The sequence below is a fragment of the Cavia porcellus genome, unplaced genomic scaffold (assembly GCF_034190915.1).
Source record: "Cavia porcellus strain 051 isolate PalLab524CR breed Dunkin Hartley unplaced genomic scaffold, mCavPor4.1 scaffold_8, whole genome shotgun sequence".
Taxonomy (NCBI): Eukaryota; Metazoa; Chordata; class Mammalia; order Rodentia; family Caviidae; genus Cavia; species Cavia porcellus.
In genome coordinates, this window is record NW_026947491.1 from 29161184 (window position 1) to 29183276 (window position 22093).

General features: G+C 39.0%; 1 protein-coding gene across 3 annotated transcripts in view; it reads right to left on the reverse strand.

Moving 5' to 3' along the window:
• The window catches only part of Syt10 (synaptotagmin 10), a 57440-nt gene extending 43881 nt beyond the window's left edge, over positions 1–13559 (reverse strand). For 2 of the 3 annotated variants that reach the window (XM_013149313.3, XM_063254536.1), the window contains exons 1-2: positions 13053–13559; positions 2467–2824 (exon numbers count right to left, since the gene is read on the reverse strand). In XM_013149313.3, coding sequence (XP_013004767.2) covers positions 2467–2824; positions 13053–13197 — 503 coding nt within the window. In that variant the 5' untranslated portion in view covers positions 13198–13559. The remainder of the gene's footprint in view (positions 1–2466; positions 2825–13052) is intronic. The other variant, XM_003466761.5, reaches the window with a different exon arrangement.
• Between the last annotated feature and the right edge of the window lie 8534 nt (positions 13560–22093).

The window sequence follows — 22093 nt, forward strand, 5'->3', positions numbered from 1 at the left end:
ATCTGAGGGCACAGACAGCTGTCCTGAAGATATCAGGACATAGCACAGTGGTCACCTTTAATTTCCTATTAACTCAATCAGGATCCCTGTATGACTTATACTGTTGTGTCATGACTGATCTTAGTTAAATCTGACTTGTTTGATTGCTGCTTATTATTGACAGATTTTATTCAAACTGTTAGGTTGCTGGTATCAAGTTGAGGAGTATAGACAACCATACTGAAAATGATAATGATGCACCATGATATGCATCCTTTGTAGCTCTACATTATCTACAAAGTTGTATTTCTGTTAATTCTGTTATATACTGATATGTTCAATTATACTTTATCTGATGATATAGCCAATTCTGTTGATCATAACAAAAAACAGCACAGTGACCATGTAGAACTCCTTATACAGCAGTTTTGTATGTCTTTTTAGTTTTATGTGTCTATAGGAATATGTTTAGCTCTGTCCTGATTTGCTCTGTTTCTCCCTCGAATATAGAAAGGATAGCAATACATGTTAAGACTCATGCTTGCGTAAAACCTATAAACAGTTTATGAGAACTGATCTTATGACAAATGATGAAATGAACAAATACTTTGAAGGAGAACGGGGCACTGAAGTACCCAGTGCTGATTCCAGAGTGTTATGATGTGAAATCCAGTAATATTGTTAATCTTTGTTCAGAAGGATTTTAATCTAGTAAGTTTTGTTAGGTCTCAACATAAATGAAGATAGGGATAAAGGTGTACATGTCTTAGTGTGTAGGACTGATAGCCATATTACTTAGTTTTTGTTGGATAGTTGAACAGAACCGTTTTCAGTCTTCCTGGTTGAATTCCCATTTATATGTTCCACTTTTGTATCTTGAACAACTATTTGTGGGGGACCATCTGTATACATCAACTAGTCATTTATTACTGTTTATTTCTTTTCTTTGAAAGTATGTACTATTTTTGCCCATTTTCTATTTTGTTTTGTCTTTCTTTAAATAATAATAATAATAAAAAAGAATTAGGAGGACAACTGTATTTTGGAAGAGTTTTGTAGTTTAATTGAAGTTTTTTACACTAAAATTTTTGAGCATCTTAAGGCCTCTTCCAAATTAAATATCATACTGGGCCCTACTTTTCAGGAATAATAATATTAATAATCAAGGAATCATGCAAGATCACTTTAAACAGAAGCAAAATTGTTAAAAACAAAGTTCTTCCGAAAGCTTTTTGCCCTCATTTCTAGAACATGTAAAGAAAAGTAGTTTATTTGATATGTTATTTATACATAGTTAAAATTTACATTTGCTGGATTATATTAAACAAGAGCTAGAAAAAGTATGAGATTTAAATGATCCTAAATGCCACTATTCAGAAAATCTTCTCAAAATAACTAAACAGGAAACATGCCTTGGATGTAAAATGTAAGCAGCAGTATAGCATAGATAAGACACCTCTATCCATCTTTTCTTATTGAAAAATTCCTCATTTCAATAGTAAGTAACAACTGTTCTTATCTCTTGAGACTACATTTCAGATACAGGTGATTTATTTATAAAACCTAATCTCACTTTATTTACATATAAGATATGTTGAACAGTCTTTCAGTCCTGACAGCAAACATAATTCAGTTGTTCAGTTGGATAGATTTCTAAACCCACAAAAGTATGTTTTGTCAAAAAGCACAGACATACCCCCAGTGTAGAGGGGCAGCATTAGGAAGTAATTTAATAAGCTAGAAATGGCAGTTACCTCCCTTGATAACTACAGATAGCAGAAAAAAATGTCTGTTCGGCAGTGTTTTTATCCTTACAGTTAATACAATTTGAGTATGTTGTGGAAAATTATCTTTATTCAAACAGACTTTTGCTGTCTTCTCCAGGTTTGGTTAGGAAGTATTTCCTTAAGGAACCCTTCTTGTCTTATGGGTACCTTTCTGGCGTGCTCAGAATATTTAGGTTCTAGCAGAACTGCCCAGGACAATAGTTTGGTTTACATGACCTCAAATGAGCAATGAAATAGTCCAGCTAATTTGTATTACAGGATAGGTGCTAAATAATTGTACACTCATCATGAGTGTAGTATGTTTGTAGTGATTGTAAACTGCTAGTTTCTGGTTGTTGTGCTGGATAGTTTTTTTTTTCAATATTTATTGGCTGATTAAACTAAATCTATAGACTACCATTGGGAATTATCAAGCAAGGATATTTCCAGGGAAAAGTTAAATAATCTATGTGACATGATTTTACAGAAGTCTACCAAAGTTCCTTTCCCAGAACTGTTCTCATCTGCAGTCCTCAGTTGCTCTGCCCTACCCTTCCTTTCTTTATTAAATTGTGTGTTTTCCATGTTTTCCGCATTGCTCTGGTTTTTCTTTTCTGTCTTCCCACCTTAGTCCTCTGCTCTTGTGAATTCACACACCACACATGCAAGCACACTCACACACATGCACACAGATAGTTTAATGGACTGGGTTCTTCCTTACCGGGATGAAGAAGTAGGTTCAGTAGTTTGTCTCTGCACACGCGCATGTTTAATTAAATGTTCTTTTAAAGCAGTTTGGACTTCTGCTGGGATATCAGGAGAAGTGTGGCTAATTTTTATTGCAGGCTCAATAGCTTTTAGTGTTGGCTTTCCATTTTCTTTAACCTCTTTTTTCTCTTCAGTCTCGAAAACCTCTGTGGGAGCACTTGAAGTACTCTGTGGGAGGGTGCTGATATTTGGAGTGATGGGCTTGCTTTTCCAGCATGGCCAGCACAACTTCCAGAAGACAAAAAGTGAGACAACCAACAAGGCCAGGCCACAGAAGCTGACGACGACTGCTAACAGGCTGACTGAAATATCTGGAAGACAATTACAGAGAATGCAAGAGAAATACCCGTCAGTGTTGACCACGAAGGGGCAGAAATGGTGAGATAATTGAGATAATAGAAGATCTTTGAAAAGTTTCACCCCAGGAAAACTTTTTAATTGCGTACAGGAATCACATGACATGGGCGTCATATCTCCAAGTTACACAAGGGAGTCAAGTCTTTGTCACTAAAGGCTGACAGCCATGAAACTGTGAAGTAAACTCCAACTAATATACAACACGAATTCTGGTGGCTCCACCTTTGATCTAAAGATGAACCATCTCATTCTCTAGGCCAGAAATAGAAATCATTTTAAACACGTGTGTTAACTGCTTTCTGCAGAATGAGAATGACGTGACTAATTCTGATGTGATTTGTTATTAGTTATTCTAAGTCCACAGTTATTTTTAATAACTTTATGTCTCCTAATTTTTAATTTCTCAGTTAATAAATTTTACTGTGGTCTTAATACTTGTTTCCCCCTAAGATTCACATGTCAAAATTCTAACCCTAGTGATTGTATTAGGAAGGTGAGCCTCTGGAGAGGCAACCCAAAGGCCAGGATCTTGAGGGCCGCAGCAATTCTCACCATTATAATATGAGGATACAGGAAGTTGCCTCTATGAACCAGGAAGAGGCCTTACTCTGACTTCAGTGGTCTTCCAAAGTTCCTGTGTTGGAGCCTTAAGGCCTCATTGCAGCAGTGTGGGGAGATAAGATCTACTTTGATGCATCTGGGTATTGGGGTAGAGCTCCTCTGAATAGCACTGCTAAAGGCCTGAGTTTCCACTCTGTGGGGATTGGATTATTGACTTTGAGAGAAGTTTTACAAAATGAGGTGGCCCCTGAGATTTATTCCCTTAGCAGATATGAGAAAAGTTCCAAGAGAAGGCATCTTACAGAACATCTAAAGAGTACTCAAAATTATCAAAGTCATCACACACAGACACAGAAAGTTTAAGAAACTGATATAGCCAAGAAACAGCTAAGGAGACATTATGAAAAAATGCAAGGTAACATTGTGGATGGGATCTTGGAATAGAAAAAGGTAGAAACTATGAAAATATGAACCATTTAATTCATAATGTAACAATATTAGTTGGTGAAATATAACAAATGTACCATACTAACATATGATATACATATTAGGAGAAACTGAATATGAGGTATGTATTCTCTTACTAATTTTTCTATAAATCTAAGACTGTGCTCAATAATAAAACCTAATAAAACAAGTATAAATAAAATATACTTATAAATAAAACTTATAAATAAAACTTGCCATTTTCACCTCTCAAAGAAATCAAGGTTAGTGCTTTGATGTTATAGTATTCTCAAAGTATGGAAGACTAAATTGATTTCACCAACTTTATAGTTTTCTTTTATAACTGTTTCTTAGCCTCAACATGAAATCCAAACTGTGTTTACTTTAAATAAAAATGTTACAAAGTTATGGGAGGAATTATTCTCCCTACCCCAGAACACATTCTTATCTTGAAGTCCTAACATGCCGATTGTGATTGTATTCAGACATCAAGACTCTAAGTCAGTACTGAAGGTTAAATGAGGTCATGTATGTTGGCTCTGGTTCAATGAAACCGATGTCTTTTCTAAGAAAAGGTTAAGGTACAATCATAGTCCCAGAGAATGATAGTCATGTAATGACCAAGGACAGTAGCTCAGAATAATGCAGTATTGATCCTAACCCCTATTCTCCAGGCCTTGTCAGGCAGTAAATTTTTGTTGTCAACCTCCAATCTGGCATATTCTTTTATGTAAACCTTAATAAACAAATAAAAATTATCTAATTTCCTTTAACTATCACTTTAAATATAGTTCCAGTGCTCTCTAGAAATGACCACTGTTACCATTAGGTATGTCTGGTCAACCCTTACTCTAAGAAACCAAAGTATCTCCTATTAAATCATGAACAGGTTTGGCATGGCCAGGCACACTTATAATTTTGGCACTGAGAGGCTGAGGCAGGAGGATCATAAATTCAAGCCCAGCCTAGGGAACACTTTAAAAAGATTCTCTTTCAAAATTTTAAAACATAAAAAATACAAAGGCTGGGCATAGGTTCAATCCTTAAAATAAACAAAACCCATAAAGCACATACAATTATATTATACTCTTTTCTTACCTAAACCACTTACTACACATTTTCCCCTTCAATTTGATTTATTTTTCACTCAACAACATGTGAAGTCTAACTTCATGTTAATAATTAATGTTACGTAGTAAATCCTCATGGTGGATATTTAGATTAGGACCACAACACTACAATGTACTACAGTGAGTTTCCTTGTACTTTTTCTTCATGCATATATTTCTAAATGTGTTTCTAAGGTAAATATCTTGAAATAGAAGTGGTGAGTAACAGGTTGCACACATATTTAGTTTTACTAGATATTTTCAAAATGAGTCCCAAAGTTGCTATAACAAAACATTATATCAATTTACCAGTTCCTACAATTTCAGAAAATACAGTTGTACTTTAATTTTGCTGATCTAATAGAGAAATAATACCTTGTTTTAATTCACATCTTCTTGATTAGCAAAATACAATTTGTAGCTAATGGAAATCCATTCAGAAACTGAAACATTTCCAAGTTTTTATTGCTACTTAATTATAAGAATAAAAACTTAATTTTGAAATTATGTGACATAGACGTTAATATTTTACCATTGTTTACTAAGGCAACCATTCAATGTTTTCCATTTGTATTCTGTTGATGAAAATGGCATGATCATATTTTAAATTTTAGTTTACTTTAATTGCTTAGCATCTGATGAAACGAGAAAAATATAAAACAAACACACTTCTTGGTTATTAGCTATGGTTTAAAGATGGGTAAATAAACCTAATTATGGCTTCTATGTCCGCTTTGAATGCGCCTGATAAAGTTTACATATTAGAAACCTCATTCTCTATGAAACCCTGTGCGAAACTGAGATCTAGTAAGACATGATTCATTCCTGAGGGACTTCTTTCCTGAATGGATTAATGGTTCTCATACAGGGGAACGCAGGTGACACAAGTGAGTCCCACTGCCTCCTCTTGTTCTGTTGCTCTGCTGTACCTCTTATTGTTTATGGAAATACGCAATGTGAAGCTCCTCACCAGTGGTCTCCATGCTGAGGTTGGGTGCTCCAGCCTTCAGAACTGTGAGAACTAGGTTCTTTCCTTGTAAATTACCCAGTCTGCAGTATTCTATTATAGTGACATAGACCAACACAGCTCTGTACACTGCATGTTATTTTCAGCTCTACTTACTATTTACACTCCAGATAAATCAGCTCAATTAACTAATTTAAGAGATTATTTTCTAACAAATTGGAGCCAAAAGCCAATGTATAAGGAAACTGAAGGACAGTGTGGGTCAGGGGAAGGAAGCAAGTAGTTTTCAGTTTCTGTAAACGCCTGAGGTTCATGCCTGAAGAACACTGCACATTCTTCTCACCAAGGTTTTTGTTTGTTTTTTTTAATAATCCACTTTTGCCACTGCTTCTAAGATGATGTTTGGTTTCCTAAGTTCTCATGTCAGGAAACAGCCTTGTGGAAATCTCTGAGCCTACATATACTTTTTTCCTGCTAAAATATTTCTTTTCAAAATCAACATATAGTGCTATCATTTGGGAGAATGTTTAGGACTTCTTTTGAAGTGGGACACTTTTGAAAGTGAAATAAAGTGTCTGAATAAAGTCAGGGTAGCAGGAAGTCTGGGCCTGGCAGCTGGGATGTACATCACACCACCCTCTCAGTCTAATAACCTCCCAGGTCTCCATGGAGCCGTCTGCAGCACAGCAAACTTCACATGACATTCTACAGTCATGTAGAATGCGGCTTGACCTCTGGCTACTGATTAGCTCATTCTCTTGCCAATCCCTCATCTTCTACTCCTTCCCTGAGCACATACTACTTTGTCATCATTTTGTTTGAGCTATTTCATGTAGATCCTATGCAGCTGCTGCTCCTGCTTAGCCATCTGTAATCATCTTTCCATGATGGGAACCAAGAGTGCCTCTTCGCTGGAGCCGCTGGCTCTTAAGGGTTTCTAAAACAACTCACTCTGCTAGTGTTGCAGCATAGATTGGCCTTTAACCCCAAATCTTGAAACATAAAATTTTTTAAAAAATATTATTTTCTAGTAGCTATTAGATATGTCATAATACAGCCACTATCTGGGATAGCATCTTGTGTATTGTATCTGTAATGAAACACATAAATTGATCATATGAAGTTCAATCCCTGAAGGCCATAAGAGAGTGGAGTCATGTATCGTGAAGCCCCTCAGAAGGTCACCTGAACCTGGACGCATCTGAAGCAAACGTGGAAGAATCGGAGCATCCCTTCTTTAAGGAAAGGATGACTGGATGCTGGTAAGTTTACTAGTCTTGGGGCAGTGATTCAAGTGAATTCTTGTTTATACCGAAGTCATCTATCTCTCCAGAAGAGAAGATAAGTTGTTCAGGGCTATTCAGAAATACTTCTGGATATTTAAAAAGAGTGAGAAAATTTTTAAATAGTAACTCTCAAGAACACAAGAAAATGGAGTAAGAAAATGTAGGATACCAAGTCAGAATTTAGAGTTCTTTTCAATTTGATACTTAGTGGAGTGAGACTAGTCTGCCTGGATTTAAAATCTTCTAAACACTAAGATGCATGGTGCAAGATTGAGAGGTAGCTGGAGTTATCTATAATGAAGGTTTTTGGTTTGTTTTTCCAGGAAAGCGTGATAAACCCCCAAAGTCAGAGTGACTGCAAGGATGAAATGACACAATGTTGGTATTTTGCCAGACTTGTCAACAAGCAGACTTGCAGATAAATAGAGATAGATGGATGGAGTTTCTGAGATATGAAAATTTGGGCACGAAAATAAAGGAGGGTAAATGGAGAAAAAAAATCTTGGGAGAGAGGGACCAGCTACTTCGAGGTCAGGGTGGCCACTGTGAACAACTGGCTTTGCTTCCAGGACATTTATGTTACCCACTACAATGGCAAAACTTGATGACTAGGTTCTCTCTAGCTCAAATTTTCAATGTCTCCAGATAATTAAAAAGAATCCATTATACAGCATTCATCCTATTATATCTTGGTAAGATTAGGAGCTAATGAAATTTACAAAATTAGATTAGGCACTGAGATAATCAGATTTAAAATTGCTGAAACTCTGGTTTGATTACATACATTTGAATAAATATTGTTCTACTGCTGTCTACTTATCTATTGTCTCTGTCTGACTACACATCTCTAATTTATTTCAGCTATTAAGATTCTGCCCCACCATTTTATCTTAGCATAGCAAAATACTGCAGCAGCACAGTACTGAGAAGACTGACAAAAGACCACTCTCAGGAGAAAACACATTACTTAATTCCCCAGAACTTCATTTTATAGCCTTAAAAAATGACATAATCACATCTGTATCATTTTATTCATTGTGACTTGTGAGTACAGCGACTCATATAACCTAGTCCTGACTGCAAAAAAGCACAGAGTAATTATCAGGCTCTCAATTCCAACTACCACTGCCATAAGATGACACGCTTAAATGTCTTTTTTTAATTTTCAAATTCTACTCTTCTTCAAATTTTCAAGATGTATAAAACTGATTTCTCACAATGAGTCAGAATCTATAATTTAATTCATGGATATTTCAGGTTTTTTTGTTTCTTTGGTTACTCATCCTTGTTGCCTGGCCACAGAGTGTATCTCTGTGTATGGTAGAGAAAGGGAACAGATAAAACTCCAAACAGCAGTTTTCACTCAAATCTGAAGCACTCACCTCTAACATAAAACTTCGGGATTATCTTTGAAATTTTCTTATTTGTATAACTGCTATGACAGTACTATTACAGCAGGTTATGGTCCTGATTATTGTAACAATAGCTCAAATAAACACTGACTTAAGATAGTTTATTTTACTCACACACAGAGAAATGTGGTCCAACATAAGCAGGCCAAGGCAGACAGATAATTCTAGGTGTCTGAGTCCTTATTTCTCCCATATTTTTGTTCTTATTCAGAAACTTTTACTTTGTTTTTAAAAGTCCAACTTGGAAAACTACATGTCTATATTCCAGGCAGTCTGATGGAGGAAGAATATCAAAGGAAAAGGGCAGACGAACATGTACTGATTTCAGTTTTAAGGGTACACCTTAGAAGTTGTGCATATCAGTGCTGCTGACATTGTGCGACTCTAATAGCCAGAACTGAGTCATGTGGTCTTATCATAGACCCAGCTATAGAAACATAATGGAACCCAACCCCAACAGTACCTTCAAAAGTGAGATAATGTTAATTGGCACTGGAAATTGTCTTAGACATTAATGGTAATAAAAAAATCACCAAAATCTAATTTTCTAAAGGTTTTTTTTTTTTTTTAAAAAACTGTAAAATTAATACAGTTGCAACCAGACATAGTCATGCATACCTGTTATCCCAGCACTCAGGAAGCTGAGGCAGGAGGATCACTGTGTGTTGGAGGCCAGCCTGGGCTACATAGTGATAGTCTTTAAAAACAAACCAAACGAACAAACAAACAAACAAACAAACAAACCACTGCAGTTGTAGCCCAAGCACATTTTTTTTCATAAAAGCAAAATTACAATGATGATTAGATTAATAATGTAATAGAGTGACAATGAGGTGAGAAATGGTAGAAATTGGCCATTTTTTATGGAGAGGCAGTGTGGAAGAAGGAATGATGATCTCATATATCCTTATTTAGACCTGCATATAGATCTTAATTCATTATGGCTCAATTATTCTTTTTCTTACCTAAAATTCTCAAAGGACAGTTTCCAGTGATATATGTTTCCAAAAGTTTATTTAGACATTCAGAATGTGTAAAACTCTGAGACATGGTGATGCAAAAATGACAAGTCAATTTAGTCATTATTTGTGTCAGTAGACAAAACACATAAAGCTGCCTTATTCGTTTTAAGCCCTTATCACAGATCCAAAGGGTCTTTACCTCAAAGAAATATGATATTTTTATTTAGTTACTTTTCTTAAAGTGAAGTACTTCAATGAAACTCATTATCACTTCCATGTTCATTATCCCTCCCTTTAATAAACTGAAGACCTTTTCCTTCCCTAAGAAAATGAACTACGGATGCACTTAAAAATTTTGGCCTAAAATTTTATTTTAGAGTATTTAGCTCCAGATTAAAACTGTATGAAAATGCAGAATTATAACACTGATGAATTAAATGCTTATTAAAATATTTATATTAAGGTCAGATCTATACAACTGGGATGTGTGATTTTGGACACGCATGGGTTTAATCTGAGTAGCACTGATTTTGGGTAGAGGACTCCTCAAGCAATATGAGTGCCTTGAACCTGAAAGAATTCAAGCAGCGATGAAAGACTGACCAGAAATAAACTTGAATACAGTCCAAAAACAGTTCTGTGTATTTTAGTCGCAGTAGATGTGATCAGTAACGTTTGAAAAGAGTCCTTTTTTTTTGTCTTTTACCTAAGCATTCTATAATATTATGTTGTACAATAAAATGAATTTAGCAGTTGATATATCTAGTTTGGTAGAGGAGGAGAGTTGGTGGTAAAAAGAGAGTGTTAAAAAAATCACCAAAATCTAATTTTCTAAAAATTGTGCATGATCAATTTCATAGTATATCTTGCAACACACACACACACACACACACACACACACACACAGATATATACATACATATATATATATGCTCCATTAAGCTATTCCAAAATAGTAATTAGTGTTGGATGCTTCTAAGTCTTCACGAATTTTCCTAAAATGTAACATTTGTTAACTTGTTTGGGGATTCTCAGTTCATACAAGGTAATACTTTTGCTGCTGTTGCTGTCAAGGAGATGGTGATGCTTGTTCTTTATTGACATTTAAAATACAGTAGAAAGCTGTAAAATACAGTAGAAACCTTCAATGACTTTAATTGGTATTACTTGAATCACTTTCCTTTGATTTCTGTATGAACCAGTACAAATTTGAAGCCTGTTACTGTCACTGCAGTAATAGACTCACCAATATCATCTGGGCAAGGCTGATTACTTTCAGAGTAAATAAACATTCTATGAACAGAAGGATCAGCTATTGAAAGTGCTTTTACTTAAGGAGCTACAATAAAGGCCAAAAAAGCACAAATTAGAAGAAAGTCTACTTACAAGCAAAAGTGTGAAGCTGGGTGACTGGTAATACAATTGCATATAAATTTTAAAACTATTTCATAGGTATTTGTGCTTATTCGAAGTCTACTTACAGATCAAAGTAGTTTATCTCTGATGCAGAAATTTGCAAATGGAAATGTAATCTGATCTGTCTTTGTATCTCATAAGTGAGTAAAACATCTGCCATCCAGATAGTCATGAAAATGCACATTCACATGTTAAATCAAAGGCTCTATATGAGTAGAATGCATTTCCCCTTAAGGGGAGAAAAATGTTCCATGCAAATGTTTTAGACTAATTTTTCCCCACTTTTTGTTCCCAAGGGAAATTTAAAAGAAATTAATACTATAAGTACTTCTTATCGTGCTCAGGAAAAGTTCAGAATGCTCAGTACAATTCATTGTCTGTTTCACCTTAAACTTGCTTAAACATTTTAGGAAGATTTAGAAACTAGTACCGTACTGTACTGTGCTCTGTTTCCAACCTTGCACTCCTCTTTGACATTACCAGTCAGTTCACTGCAGGAAAACACTGGTGTGTGATCACAACGTGGCAGGGGAGAGGAAGAATTAAGTTTATCCCCAGCACCAGGTCCTGCGTGTACCCCTTTCCCTGGGTTTCAGTTTAAACGTTTATAGCATTTAAGGACATTTCAGAGCAAGTATCCCGTACCACTCTCCAGGGTCGCACCTTTCAGCCTTTCCTTTAGGGCAGCACAACGCCCTTGGCACACATCCACACAGTGTTCGCCCTGTCCCTTACAATTTTCATTTCTGTCCTCTCCCAGGAATTTAACACCTACTGAACAAATAAATAGGAAAAGTTCTCCGCTGAGTTTATACATCCCCAAAATAAGTTTCTGGCGTGCGTACAGCAGCAGTTAAGAGTCGGTGCCACTCTTCTGCGGATCCAAGCAGTGGTTTGGGCTCTGCCCAAGGCAGACAGACAGACCCTCTAACCATCAGAGAATTCAGAGCACAGCACATATCCCTGCAAACAAAGGCAGGAACCAGCTAAGCCAAACCAAACCGAGTCCCACCCGGCCACTCTCCTTTCCTTTCTCTTCGCTGCGGAGTGGGTGTCAGGGGAGTCAGTCAGCGCGCGGCTTCCTCCCCAGCCAGGCTCTCGGGCCCTGGTGGCCTGCGGTCTAGGTCCTACCTGTTGCCCTGGCTACCCTTAACTCAGCAGCTCCGCCAGGGGGCCAAAGGAAAGCCACGGAGAGGAAATAAGACCCTGCGGAAGGCAAGGTTACCTCCTGGCTAGACGCCCCAAACCTGGAAACCACTGCTGGCAGTGCAACACACGACCTTCACAGGCCAGGCGCCCGTCCCCAGTGTCCCACGCCCGTGTCCTTGTCGCCCCCGAGCACAGTACAGCAAACACACCGTGACAGGAGTCACCAAAACGGTGGCTGTGATTAGCCCTGGTCCCCAAACCTTGAGAGAAGCCTGTCACCTGCGCGGTCTTCCCACCCTCTTCTCCCTTGCTGCCCAGGGGCCCGGGAGGACGCACTGTGCGCTGCCCTGTGTGAGAACCGCGGGGAAAGTCTTCGTTACCTCTTCTCTCGTTTACGTCCTGGAATTGAGTCCTAAACCTTAGGTGTCGCCTCAAAACGGGACCTATAATCCCTACTGCCTCGCATCGCTGTGGAGAAGGGTCAGAAAATCATCCTGCGGTGTTAGGAGGCTGGAAAGCTCTCCAGCGCTGGACAGGTTGCAGCCGAAAGTTACCCCTCCGGGGGGGGGGACACCGACCACTCCAGCGCTCCAGGGAGGCCCCTGGTCCCCGGGGTCCTCCGCGTCCACGCAGAACTCCCGCGCCGTGACCCGAGCCCCGCGGGACTAGCCGGGCACCCGAGTTCCGCGAGGCCGAGCAGCGCGGTCGGGGTCGCCCCCTCGTGGGTCGGAGCTCCCCGGGCGCGCGGAGCATGCGGAGCGCGGAGCCGGGAGCGGGAAGCGGGCGGCAGACGGGACGACCCAGCTCCGACCCCCTCCCGACCGAGGTAGGCAGCGGGCACCAGGCGGGGGGCGCGGTCCCGGCAGCGGTTACCTGTGCCGCCCTCGGTCTGGCCGCCGCGCGGGAAGATGCCCGAGCACTTCTCCCACTCCACCTGGCCCGCGAAGCACAGCTCGGTGACGATGTGCAGCGCCTTCTGGCACAGGCTGTTCACCCCGTCCTCCTGGCGGAAACTCATCGTGGGCTGTGCTCCTCCGGCGGCCAGCCCGGCCCCTCTCGGTCACCTCGAGGTGGACCCCTGTCGCGCCTTATGCCATTGCCCGCGCGAGAGCTCTGGGCTGGGCGCGCTCCGCAGCCCGAACTCCTAGGCGCCCGCAGTTGGCCCCATGGCGAGCGCAGCGCGCGGGAGCGGAGGCACAGGCGGGCGGGAGGCGCGGGCGCGGCGAGCTCTGTGCCAACTCTCCCGCCGCGCCCGAGAGCCCTGGCGAGCCTGAGCTCAGGGCAGGAGCGCTAGGGGCGGAGGCAGCGCACACGTGCGAAGGCCCAGCCCGAGAGGCGCCCCCGCCTCGGCCCCGCGCGCGTCTGGCTGGCGGTGCGGCCCCGCGTGGCGGGGGCGAGCGCGCAATCCCGCGCAGGGCGGCTGGGGCCAGGCCGGGTGCAGAGGAGCTCGCTGGGTGTGCTGTAGACTGCTGTACTTTTCTGAGTCGCACCTCTCGCTAACTTTTCCGGTTTCTGTACTCTGGCCCGTCCTGGTTTTCTACAAAAGTCATCCTAGAAAAAATAAATAAATAAAAATGAAAACAGTAAATAAACCATACGTCTATAAAAAGAATAAAAACACATTTCTGTAAAATATTTTTAAAACGGTTTTTAACAGCAATGGCTCAGGGATAGAGAATATTTTTTACCAGGAGGGCTATTACTAGTGGTCAAATTCTCCATAAGGTGCATTTTTTTGTTCACTCAGTTCAGTTTTTCACACTGAATACCATGAAGAGGTGCATTTGAATGCAATGCTTTTGATCTTTTTCAGCCAGGTTAGGTAGATTACCAAAGGAAACATATCCTTTGTACTATTACTCAGATAGGACTCTGTTTTTAATAATGTGATTGGCAATAGAGAATGGGTAACTTGGTGCCCTTTTGCTAGTGACTTAAATACTGAAAAGAATTAGTAAATATATGCCACAAAGTTACAGTTAAGCATAGACATAGTTTTAAAGTTATTTCCACACAGTTTGATCCCTGTATCATAACCGGATGATTATTTTTGAAGTGGAATGCCGCGAAGTGCTTAGTCTATCTGTATTAGTGGAATAAGTAGTCCTATTGTAAACTGCTAGCCAGTACAGGATACATCATTTCCTTTGTAGGGACTCCATAGAAAAGCTTACTATCAATAATAGACACAAAACCCCGGTAGTTAGGTAAGCATTCATTAGTTGAACCATTTTGATTTGATTCATAGGGCAGTTGGTTTAACCAGGTCTATTGTGAGAATTACGAATTGAGAGAAATAAATGCAAGATTCATTTGGTTTGCTTTTTGTGTGTGACATTGATTTCATTTTTAGATTAAAAATAAATTCACTGTGAATTTAAAAATACTGAATATGTGCTGTATGCCCAGTAGCACATCCTCAGTGAGACCCTGTCCACTGTGCTACCATGCAGTCAGCCCAGGAAAAGGCAACCTGCCATGCAGGGCTCTGCTTTCATATTTACTATGAGAGCAAACTGCTGTGTGGGAGGACCGAGGAATAATTCATCTTTGTGCTACTTCCACACACTAATTACTTAAGTGCAGCAGTGAGAAGGTCTCTCTAATGACCCTCTTATGTTTGATTTCAGCGCTAAGTATTAAGCGAGCAAATTTTGAAAGTAACTTTCCGGTGTTTATGCTGTTCTTGGCCTGTTGTTACTCTCACCATTGCATTTCTGCAACAAAAGGATTAATTTTACTTGGATATTCATTTTTTAACCCGTTTGTCTGACAGCATTTTCTCTCATCTAAAATGAAAACTAAGGTTTTGATTTTTCTCTTTGTTCTTTGGACCATCTCACAGCTCATTAGCAGGTGAATCAAAACATTTTTATTTGTCACTTATTAAGAGCTCAGTAAGGGTTTTGAAAAAGCAGAAATTGCATTCAAGGTCATTTCTTCATCAGCGCTGAAGGGTAAGAATTTTGGTTGGCTCTCTTTAAAAGTTGTTTTTTGTTTGTTTGTTTTTCTTGTTTTTGTTTTTGCTATGTCACCTACCAAGAACATAAAAGGTAAGCAATACAAGTTGCATTGGCAGTACTTCCACACACCTGTGCTGGAGGAATTACTCAGCTAGTGAAGAGAGGGGAGCAGAATGTGCTGCTGTTTGTGGAGAACCATTTATTGTCAGGGTCAGTGCACTAGGCAGGGTGTCAAACAATGCTGCCTGCCCAAGTCTGTCTCTGTTTTATTTTAATTTTTTTCCTGAAAAACTTCTTTAGAAGCAGAGGTGGAAATGGCTGGGGATGAAGTGCCCAGAGGCACACCTTTCTGGGGTGGCAAGTTTTTAATATTCAAAATGTGGTTTCCCTATTTCTTCAAGCATTTCCCAATTCTTGTGTCTTCCTGTTTCCTTGCCTTTCTCAAATCCTTAAGGAAAAGGTTGTAAGGTAAGATGTGAAAATCAGTCCTAAGCCTGCATGTTTAAAATATCACTTGACTTTGTTATGGTTTGAACCTGAAATGTCCCTAAAGGCTCATCTCCTGAAGGTTGGTCCCCACTGTAGTGTTGATTAGAGGTGGGGCTTTGGGGACATGATTAGATCATGGGGTCCTGGAAGCCAGGTGGGGCCTTGCTGGAGGAAGTCCTTGGGGCATCCCTGGAGTGGCTCTTGTTCCTGCACCCCCTTCTCTCGTTGCCTTTTTTGCATGACCAGAGCCACTTTGTTCCAGCACAAGATCCTTCCCTGGCATTCTGCTTCTCCATTGTCCCAGAAGCAGAAAAGCCAGGTGATGAAGGACAAAACACTTGAAATGATGAACCTAAATCAGTATCTCCTCTTGTAAGTGAATTTCCTCAGGTATTTTGTCACAGTGACAGAAAGTGTACTAACCTCGATCCCAGCACAGGAACTCAGAGGTGGAAAATGAGGGAAATCTCAGAACAGCTCAGCTCAGTCAGAATGAACATCAGAGATAACTATGAAATTTTAACTGACTTAAAATGTATTCCTTTCCTTTGCTATCTTCTGTAGGCAGCCCAGACTCATAGCTGTCTAAGCAATCACTTGTAGATGCTTGGGCCTACTTACATATTGCTGTGATGCAGAAAATGGCCTTACCACTCCCATGCACCCGGCCATGATGATGACGACTGTGGTTTACATCAATGGGAGTCTCTGCTGAGAAGTTCAGGGCCGTTCTGACTCCAGATCCTTTCTCTGAAAGGTTTGGGGTCTTCTCTTTTTCCATTGTGTTTATCCATTTTCTTGATGTATACTCAGTGCGCATTTCAATCTGTGACTCTTTTTAGATTTAAAAAATTCGATTGATTTGTTCTTTTTAAAGCACTCTGCCTTCCATTTTTCTGTGAAATCCTTTCCTGAAACATCCTTATGTTAGATTTTTGACCATCAGGACTGAATCTCCAATTTTCATTTCTCTCCTATTTTCCATCTCTGTTATTCCTAATTCTTAAATTCTAATTTTGGGTGATTTTCTTGACTTTGTCTTCTGAGATTTCTACTAAAATACTCCAGTTTTAGCTGTGGTAGCCCTAAGATCTCTGTATACTTCTTGGTTTACTGACTTTTTTTTTTTGTTTCTTATTTCATAGATTCAAAGTATTTTATTTTGCTGACCATATTAATTATGTCTTTTTGAATTTTCTACAATTTCTGTTTTTCCCCTTCCCTCTAGTAACTATTCCTTAGTTGTGTTTTACATTGGTGAATTTTCTTGTAGCTGTACTGATCCTGGGCTCTCCACTAAGAACACTGTAATGTGGATTTGAAAACTGAACTGAGTTGTCATTTTAGTTGTAACATCTCAAATATCAGTACTGATAGCTTTTTCCCTGGAGTGCTTCAGATCATCTCAGTGTGAAAGTGTCTTACCCGCCAGTAGGGATATGAAGCAATCAGTGAAGCACACTTGCTTCTAATGAGCCCTCCCATTATTTTACACCTGAAAACTCATTTTGCTCCTTCCCACCTTCACTTTTGGATCTGGTTCTAGGGTCTTAAATCTTTCTAGGTTAATACTTCTGAGAAAATCCCTTTTTTTCAAATTCAGGGAAGAGTGCACATGGAGCTAAAAGATGTGCGGGTGGAGATGTAAACTTCAAGACACCTTTGGAATCACATGGGCAGGCTGAGCGAGATGGCAGCTAAGACCCTTTTGTGGTCACCTCCTCTCAGACATGAATTAGACAGTATTCACACACCAGACTACTTCTATGCAATTCTGGTGATGTCACTGTTTTAAAATTTCCCTTTGGGATTTTCTTAGTTACTTATTACTGGTTGCTGAGACAAAATACCTAAGGCCCAAAGTTGGGAAAGGAAAGGTTTATTTCTTACAGTTTTTGGAGGTTTCGGTCCATGCTCAGTTGGCTCCAAGGCAGGGTGGCATGGCGGGGCGCAGTTCATGGCGGCTGCAAACAGCAAGGAGGAAACCAGGGGGAGGGCAAGACATGCCTTCTTCCTGCCATTATGCCATCCTGGCTCCACCCCTAGGCCGGTGTCGCACTTACTCCTCCATTCCGTGTGCTAGACAATGAACCAATCACAAATGCATAATGCGAAGGCATGAGGCTTGGGGGCCACCAACACAAACCATGATAGGAATTTAAACCTATTAATACCTTCACTGTGGTTTGTAAAACCCTATGCAACCTGGTATCTGCTTATTTTCATAGTTATTTGTGCCCTTTTTTATCCTCTGTTTTTCTTTTGTAGCATGAATCATAAAGTTAATAATTAATTTGTGTTAACTCTAGAAGGAAAGGATTCTTCCTTCATTAATACTCTTTTCAGGTACCTTGCCTTATGCTAGCCACTATAGCCACTCAGTAAATATTAACCCAGCCAATTCATCATTAATTTACACCGCTTGCTACCCTTATTTGTTTACCTCTAATAGCCTCAGCACAGGAAGAGAAGGGGATTGCCCAGGATCATGTTCTTTGAGAAGACAGATGATCATTTATGTTTCAGGAACAGACATTAACTTCAGAGTCTTAACTATGTGTTATGTTTTACACATATGATTTAATAGTAATAATCATTCTATATCTGTCACAGAATCTATATAAAATTAAATAGTTTGTTATGTAGTTGTTATAGTAAGTGATGTATTAACTCACATAGCACAATGACATGTATAGTTCCAGGCACTGGCACATAGTAACTCTAATTCTCAGAGTTAATGTATGAGGTAGTTACTATGATTCCAACTTTAAACATGAGATGATTGAGTCACAGGGAGGTTAGGTGCATGTCATAAGCTAGTGGTAGGAGAGATGCAGTATTTAGATTCTTAACACTGTCTTTTCTAATTTGTTCTCATGAGACACCTCTAGAGTAGGCAAAATGAGATTAATGGACCATTGATTCAGGCAGGTTCATCAATAATAACATGTAATGGTGAAAATATGGCCTTTGTCTATTTTCTATTCATACTAGGAATCAGCTTTAGGCCCTAATAGTGAGGCTTAGAAACCAAAATTCATCTTGTTGTATTCATCTCTTTTTCCATATAATTAAACAAATATATGAAGCACATGTATATGAAGGTATTATATTTTTTAAACATTTTTCTTAAAAGTACAATAATTAATGAAAATTCCTTCATTTCAGATGTAGCTTTAAACAATTACGTTTGTATGACTTTTTGAAGTGTAACTGAAATATAGAAATTTATTAGATTTAAGGATTACATGGCTGGCTGGTGAATTAGCTCAGTGACATGAGCATCTGCCTGGCAAGTGTCGTAAGTTCGATCCCTGGTATGCCCCCAAAGGATTACAATGTGATGTTTTGATATATGTACATGTATACATTGTGAAATGAGTACCATAAACTAACAAAACCACAACCACAAGTATTTAGTTTGGGGGAGTGGTACATGTATGTTTTGTGTGTAGAGTTTGTAAATTCTTAGTTTCTGCTCAGTAAATTTGAAGTAAATTGTTATCATGATCACCATGCTATACAGTAGATCCTCAGCATATTATATCATGGTACTTACTTATTTTTAAGGATGAGAAATTTTTTTAATGTGATGGTGGATCGTACTTTATTCATCTATTTCCTATTGATAATTCATTCTGTGTTAGTTTGCTACCTCTATTAGCTTGTTTCTGTAAACTGACTTGAAATATTTACTTAACTACTGATAACTTAATGTAATCACCCAGAATTCTACTCTGCTACATAAAATTGAACTTAAGAGCACTTGTCTATCAGAAATATATGATTATCATGTTTAGCATTTTTTGCTTACAAAACAGATGCTACTATTTTTAAATTATTGCTATCATTTTTACTTAATTATTTTTAAAAGATTGCACTAAAAGAACTGTGATATGGTCATTATTATTCATTTATTTATTTTCATTTATTTTTGTCTATATAATATGTATGTTATAGATGAGACTAAAATATTTTAAAGATTTATTTTTAGTTCAAATGCCAAGAAGTAGGGAGTAATAATTAATTTTTAAATTAATAATCTGAAACTTGAGCAAGTATCAGAAACATCTAATGAGCTTTTTAAAATGCAAATTTTTAGGCACACTCCTCAAGTTTCTGATTTCGTAGTTTTTAAGATGAGCACTGAGAATTTTCATTTTAATATGACACTGTATGATCTGGATAGTCGCAACTGATCCTGGGACACACTTCGAGAATCACTGATCTATGTGCAGTCTTTAAAGACAAGAATTATCTAGAGGAATTTATACTCATAGGAAAAGTTCCCACATTGGAATAAAATAGCCAATCTAAAAGAAAAGACAGTGGGCATTAATTAAAATAGTAAGCTCTGGTTTAGGTGCTATCACTTTCTACCTATATAATGAAGAACTTGTTCAAATTGTTTGAACCTAATTCAATATCCCTTATGAACACTGTGCAAAAGCCCTCAACAGAACACTAGCTGACTGAGTTCAGCAGCATAAGAAAAGGATTATGCACCATGAGTGACTGAGATTTATTTCTGGAATGCAATCATATGAACGTTGATGAATATAAATGTCATATTAACAGAATAAAAGAAAAATCATACAGTTATCCTAAGTGATGCATTTCCATAAATTAATGATGAACAACCTGAAAAGGAAATACCAAAATCATTCAATTTGCAACAGCAGCAAAGAAAAAAAAAAAAGTATTAACCAAACACTTTTTGTTTATGGTTCAGAATACTTAATAGTTTTTAGATGTCACTATTACATAAAGCAACCTACATACCGAGTACAATCTTTATCAAAATCCCAGTGACATTTTCACAGAACTAAAAAAATCCAATAAAATTTATGTATAATCTCAAGGGACCTAAATAGCCTGACAATCTTGGAAAAGAACGAAGGCCACGTAGGCTTTCATTTCCTGATTTAAAACCTTCTACCACGTACCCATGTTAGCCAAATGTGCTGGCAGGAAGCAGGGTCTGCTGAGAAAAAGCAGGTCAGTAAGGTGACCTGGACACTAGATGTCCTTCCCCAGATCCTCTTCACTCTCCGCTTCCTGGCTTCACTGATAACAACAGCTTCCCTTTTCCCGACCTTTCCATCATGCTCTCTTGCTGCCTTGGAACCAGCTGACTATTCCCTGAATCTTCTAAAAACCATACGTCAAAACAAGCCTGTCCTCCTTTAAACTGTGGGTGTCAGGTGTTTTGTCTCAGTGAAAAGAAAGTGACTAAGAGAGATGTTAGCGCCAGAGAAATGTGGTTGTTGCTGTGACTATATCTGATGATGTGATTTAGAAGCTTTGAAATTTTTTAATTGGAGGAGTGTGGGAAGACTTGGAGATGCAAGTTAGAGAAGCTCTAGAATGCTGTAAACTAAGCTTGATGGGAGACTGTGGTCAAAGCTCCGAAGAAAGAATTCTGATAGGAATATGGATGGTATAAGGAAGGATTCAGTTCACTTTTGGAAATTTCAGTTGGGAATGAGAACTGCACTGGCCATCGGGCTAGAGGCCAAGTGTGTTCTCTTCTGCTAGGAAATTTGTCTACATTTTACCCATATCCTGAGACTGTGGGAGACTGAGATTGAGAGTGATAAACTGATTTATCTGGAGGAGAAAATTTCAAGGAGGCCCAAAATTAAGGACAGTCTTTAAACTAGCTCTACTGTGAAAAACTGGAGCAAAAAGATTGTTTGAAAAGTTTTACTTTTCTCAGGAGGGAGTGTCTGCAAAGTTGGGGCAGAGGAAAGAATAGCTGCTAAAAACATTACCACCAAAAAGAAGCCAAGCATTTTGCCTCAGGAGAATACGAATGATGCCTTAAGGGAATTATAGAAATCAAGAAGATCCTGCACTTTTACCAATTCTGTAAATAAAAAGGTAAATGTAAATGCCTTTGAAAGATTTAGCTTCCATAAGATAAGCCCCACAATGTGCATGCCTAGGAAATTGATTCCCTGGTATTTGATTCACTGTGCTCAGTTACTAGCCAGTCACTTAAACACTTCTGCACCTATGATCCATGGAGATTCTGCTACTGCTTGAGCTGGATGCAGACCTTGGCAGACCTTGGTACTGATTTTACAAAAATATATAAAAATATAAGGCTTGTAGGACCAGAGAGGTTTCTACTCAGATTTCAGAAGAAGGCTAGGGAGGCTAGGCAGTGTGCCATTGAGAAGGCAATGTGTGAAGCTGTGAGACTCAATCAAGCTGCAAATATAGTGGAGACTCCAGGAATTTGGAGATGCCAGCAATATGAGTCATCTGCTGAGGAAAGCTGCCAGCAACAAGTGGCGTTGTGCTGCAATAATAAAGTAGACATGAGGGCTACAGTCAACAGTGCCATAGGAGCAGAAGCCCCTCAAACTTGAGCTCACATTTCACATTTGCCCAAGGTGCTGACCATGCAATGCAGAATTTAATATTTGTTCTTCTGGGGTTTTGTGTGGCTTTGTT